This window comes from Glossina fuscipes, unplaced genomic scaffold, assembly GCF_014805625.2.
Source record: "Glossina fuscipes isolate IAEA_lab_2018 unplaced genomic scaffold, Yale_Gfus_2 2, whole genome shotgun sequence".
Lineage (NCBI taxonomy): Eukaryota > Metazoa > Arthropoda > Insecta > Diptera > Glossinidae > Glossina > Glossina fuscipes.
In genome coordinates this window covers 16,450,031-16,456,030 of record NW_023998416.1, presented here as the reverse complement: position 1 = coordinate 16,456,030, position 6,000 = coordinate 16,450,031, and the positions used below count along the sequence as shown (strand labels likewise).

At 32.1% G+C, this 6,000-nt stretch overlaps 1 protein-coding gene across 1 annotated transcript in view; it reads left to right on the top strand.

Annotated features, from left to right (window-relative positions):
- The first annotated feature begins 4,153 nt into the window (after positions 1-4,153).
- The window catches only part of LOC119633091 (serine/threonine-protein kinase grp), a 35,047-nt gene continuing 33,200 nt past the window's right edge, over positions 4,154-6,000 (top strand). Inside the window, exon 1 of the mRNA XM_038026313.1 lies at positions 4,154-4,466. Within this exon, the coding sequence (XP_037882241.1) occupies positions 4,258-4,466 (209 nt within the window). The 5' untranslated portion in view covers positions 4,154-4,257. The remainder of the gene's footprint in view (positions 4,467-6,000) is intronic.

The following is a 6,000-nucleotide window of genomic DNA, read 5'->3' as shown; positions in this document are numbered from 1 at the left end:
TCGATGGGGATTCGTTTTCGAGTTGAGTCGTTAATCCAAAATATAAGGGCCTTTTCCGTTTTCTCTATTAAAATATTTCTAGAATATGATATTCTTTTACCACTTTCGTTTGTTGCAGAATTTTTAGATTCATTTATTCTACTTGCACGTTTTTGTATTGCTCTTATAGTGGATTCACCTAATTTATATTCTTTACCAAGAGCTGTGGATCCTTCACCATCTGCTAGTCTATTTAATATTGCAATTTTAGTTTCTAATGTAATTGTCTTTCTTTTCACTTTTTTTTGGTTACGATTATTCATTTTAAGGCAGTACTTATAACTAAAAATAAAATAAAAATCATAAAAAAACTATATCTAAATAGGGAAAACAATTAATTTACCTTTAATCTCACTATAAAATTAATCCTGTGTTAATGGTTAAAAGGTCAGCAATTAACTAAAGTTATTAGATGGCGCAGTGTGTATTGAAATTGGCTGATGCAATATATGCATAAGAACATTGAGCATGCCTAATGAAATAGGCTGATGCAATAGGTATGAAAATGGCTGTTGCAATGTGTACATACACACTGATAGCAAAAAAAGTGATGCCAACACAGTTCAGATTGACCTAACCTCTCGGCGAAATTCAATGTGTCGATATTCATATACCGCACAAAAAAAAATCGCACAAAAAGAATCGCACAAAAAAAAGATTCGCACAAAAAGAATCGCACAAAAAAAAGCGCATAAAAAAATACCGAACAAAAACAGGTTTGACTGTATATATCTTTATATGTAGATGTTATAAGCGTTAATACATATATTTCCAACCTTTCAACTGAACAAACTTAAGACTGTAGGAGGACTTAGTTCGGTTTGGTTACATAAACACCATTGATTATTAGATTGACGTATAGTTACTAGATTGGGTATAGTTACTACTTATGTATGTCGAAATATTTAAACTAAACAAATGATTTGAACAGTCATACTGGGAAAAATTTAGGGTTGCAGATAAAATACGAGACTTTTTTTTTTTGCCAACTGATTTGCCTTGCCAGTAAATGAACTCTATTCATATATTTGTTTCGTTAACACCGTAGCACAATATATAAAAATTTTATGTGTGCACTATAGATAAAATTGTGAATTCATAATCCTTAGTTTCGTTTTTAATAGTTGAACGTAGACGAAAGTGCGCATGTTCACATCAATTTATTATGTAGTTAGGTAAAAATATGAAAACCATGACCATACCAACCAAATTTAAATGTAAACACGAACATGCAAACAACACTAAAGAAATCATTAAACTCTTTGAATGTTCGTACATAATGTACACGCTTCGAAGAGTTATTTTTACTCTCATAGGAGCATAAATACTTTTTTCTTTCCTTTTTTTTCGAAATTTACTCCTCTTTTTTGATATTTATTGAGATACATGACCAGGTATTTTTCTTTTGTAAAAGACTTTTAGTTTTTGGTTTTACATATATTTTTGTGTCTGTATACATACCTATATAGTAGTATTTAACGCATAAAAGGTAAACGTGTATACCTTTAAGAATTTTAAGTGTTTTTGTCGAATAAACGTAGAAGCCAAAGTGCTGCTTATCAAAAAAAAAAAAAAAAAAAAAGAAAAAAAAAAAGGACAAATGATAATTATTTCGGCCACCGAAATTTCATTAAAGTTCGTAAAGTATAAGGTAACAGCTGTTGTTCAGCTGTTCGTCCTATCGAGGATGTCAGCAAAAAACTAATAAAATTTTTGCAACAATTCAAGTGTATTCAAGCCTATGGATAAATGCGTCAAACTAGACAAAGGCACTGCATTTGCAAATGTTTGCTTGTTATTTAAAATCTATACATTATTTTCTTCTTAATGACGTAGTTTCAAGAGTAGTGCGGAGTAGGGGCGGAAATGTGGCAAAACTGATGTGAAATCGTCGACTTATCGGGAGTATATCGTTCTCAAGCGTAATAAATTTATTGTAACATATCACTCAATAAGTTTCGTGTTTGACATATCTCTGGCGTCACTGTTGACAGACCCATACGATCAATGGATAGCATCAACTTTCAAACGTTTTGAAATTTCATGATGTTCTTGCAATTTGTTTATAGGTTACGGTTGTTTTAGTGACGCTACTTTTGTTATTTTGAAAAAAATAGAAAAATTTGAATTTCGTTTGTTGATTAGGCATTGGCTAGAAAGATGTTACGGCGACTTCTGTCTGTCCAAAAAAAAAAAGTTTGTGAGGAGTTTGCATATTTTAACGCAGTCGTATGAACCCCGATGATACTATGAACGATCTGGCCGAGCGAATTTGATGGTGGAGCCGCGTTTAAGACATGGATTAATCAATACACTGCAGAGTCGAATTGGCGGTCAGTCGAGTGGACGGCAACCATCGAAAAACCTCCAAAGCAACCAAAAAAGTATTGCCACTAACACAAATGTAACTTGTACACTGATGGTCCAAGCCTTATAAAATTTGGAAATGCATTGTTTGAAGACTGGCACTATCCAGAAATCATATGCATCAGTAAATAGTGTTGCCATATATGTGTCAGACCGGCTACTTATTGGGTGATGTGATACAGGATCCTTTGATTGTGAGTGACCCTCAGCACGTTAATTGGTGCCTTTAATTTCGCAAATTAACCCGCATTTTAATTAAATGAATATTTATTATCCTGTTGCAATATTTTGAACATAAAATAACCTGAATTTTTCATTTCAATTTTGCGGATACTATAAAACCATGAAGCAATTTTCTTCTGTCGTTCCTGCTTAGTACTATTGTGTAATAGTATTAGAGTTTGTAGTAGTAGTATGTAGAGTTTCATGTCAATATATTCATTATATTCAATTGACGCATAATTACACGTGTTTTCGTGGATATACAAGAGTGAGTTTTTCGATCTTTTCTATATCTGCGAAAGTGTGATTTCTGAAATGAGAACAATATGGAACACAGGATCTATGTATATGACCCTAGAATAAACTGACCAATTGAGCGAATATTGTGCAAAAAGTCTACCAAGACCTATGGAACCGGCAAATTCATGGTGATACTAAAAGTTATTTCCGATTATCGCGGCGTTGCTTGTTATATATTCTTCTGCCGTAAAATTGATTTGAAGCACTAAATATTTTTATTTTATAAACAATTTCACCTTACTAGTAATTTTTGTCTTTCAAATTTTATTTTTCATAAATGCTTCGATAATATATTCAAAACCGAAAAAAAACGAAAGAGAACCAGGAATTAAAAAAAAAAATTACTATATTTATTTTATTGTTATTTCTCTTTCTAACAATGGTTGTTTTCATGTTTCATTTTTTCAGATAATAATCAGTATCGCGAATAACAAATGATGCCTTATCAAAAAGTCAACTGGTATTTTTGCAGCAAATAATTGAGTTCAACAATACAAAGCTTTCAAAAAGTAGATATATAAGCAACCAACACCTTTAAATTTAAATTAATCGTATAAATTAAAAGAAAAAGGAAAGCCAGACCGAGCAACACGTATCTTTTCCTTGTGAAATTATGCTTAAGAGCAATAAAAACAACAAGAGAAATATCAGCAACAAAACATAAAAATCTCAATCACTCTATCATAATACAAAACGTAGCAATCTTCCTTATTGTCGGCTTGTCTTGTCACTCAGTCAGCCATTGAACCAAACAAAGCAGCCATCCACTAACTAAACGAAACTACCTAACCATCGAAAATACCATCTGTACATCAGCGTTATGACTTGAAGGCCAGACACATTATTCAAGCATTCAACTGAACAAAAAGTACAAACACATACATCTATCATTTGTACTATATTTCTAGCCTTTTATCGATTATAGGCGCATATAGAGGTGCATATACACTCACACATAAACAAACATTTACGCATATATATATGCACAAATACACATTTACAGAAACATATAGATATAGTCTTTTTACCATCAACAGCATTAACGCCGCTCTTTTGAGCTCTTTTGAGCGTTTGCCAAGCAGTATACATAGTAAAACCGGTTTCGAATTTGTTTGCCATTTCTTACTCGGTACAGCAGCCAAATTTGAAAAATTAGTGACATCGAAATCATCTAAAAGAAAAATTAAAATTGGATAAAAAAGAAAAATAAAACCAGATATCATTTTTCAGTTCATTTTCGTGGCATATAAGATTGTTGTTATTATTGCCCCTTATCGAAATAGAGAAAAGTGAAAGAAAGTTGTCTTGTGCCTTATTTTTATCTACACTATGTCCGCCAAAATATTGGCACCAACAACAGATGTTGACGAAGCTGGCAAAAACTCGGCTGGCAACGAAAATAACTCTACTGATGATGATAAGAGTGCCTCTATAATTGCAACAATGTCAGGCAATAGCAACGGTAACAATAATAATAATCGTGAATTTGTTGAAGGTTGGACTTTGGCTCAAACATTAGGCGAAGGTGCTTATGGGGAGTAAGTAAAAAAAGCAAACATATTTTGATTGCAATCATTATAAAAAATTACTTATTATATTTTTTTTTAGCTGAAAAAGAGCAAAAAAAAAAAAATTGAAAACCAACAGTTACATATTCGTACATAAAAAAATCTTTCCATTGCTTTGTGTGGTCGATCGTAAATGCAAACGAGAAAGTTTTAGGCCAAAACATTCCGCTTGCTTTGATATTTAACCTTTAAGTTGCACGATATATTCAACATAATTGCATGATACATAAAAGTTAAAGCAAAATGTAATTTCGCAATGATGTTTTGTTGCCCCTATAGGCGGCCATGAACTAGAAATGTTTAAAACGCTTTATATTAGCGAAGGGACAGTTTTCACGATCTTAGCGAGCACAATAATCAAGTTCGTATGTATTTCACCCTATAGTAAAGCATTTGATTCCGTTAATCACTATCTTGCAAATTTATGCATACTTGTATATTCTTATTTCTCGTTCATCCATTTTCATAAGAAGTGATAATAATAAATGCTCTCAATTAGGCTATGCTCTCTGCTTTCATTAAAGTTTTTTAACGAGTTTTGTGCGTCATCTCCTCGAATTTATCCGCGAGAGAATAATTACTTTATTAGAATAAATTTCTTCATGCATTTATTCGAATACTTAAAAATTTTATCTAATAATCATTAAAAAAAAAAAAAATGGCCTCGCGCGTGGTTGGGGAAATATAGATTTTTTTTATAGCATCACCTAGGCCGTACTATTAACATACCTCAATTCCCACTGATTGACCTTAAAGTTCTTCGATGTAAGTTTTTTTAAAGATATTGATTTAAAACAAGTAAAAACACTACAGCTCACTATTAAATACGCTACACCGTCTCGCTTCATGCAGTTGTTCATATAATGACCTTTCGACAAAAGTCATAGCGGAAGAGCGCGAAAAGGTGGTTCGATCTAAATCATTTTCAATAGAGTTCGTCTTTGGATCGAACAACGTTGGTGTATCAAATTTCAACAAACTTTCATTAGCTGCAATCGATTTAGAAGTTTTCCGGTAAATAAAAGGTGGCTCCATCTCAAGTCCTTTACGTCGTTGTATACATTCGTATACATTTAATATAATTCTGTGTCACAAGTTGTATAGGGTATAAATAAAAATTGGCAAGATTTCAGCAAAATTGGGCCAAAAACCTTTTTACTAAGCAACCAAAAAAAAATCGTGCATGTTTTACTAGAAAACGTTTTTTAATAAAGGTCAATGATGCGACGGACGCCATTAAAATTTTAGATGGTATTTTTGAAAAATCGTATTTTTAAGTCGCATAAAGTGTTGGACCTGCCATAAAACTCTTTGGACACCGCTGTCAAGTGTTCAACACAATAATAAAAAGTAGAAAAAAAGACTGCATTTAAGCGGTAAAATTACTTTATGTGCATTAGCATTGTGGACATTTTTTGAAATTTGTGTAGAAAAATTCAAAATATTAATATACGACTTTCTATAAACATAAGACGAACTTTTTTTTAGCGTACCGCCTATAACA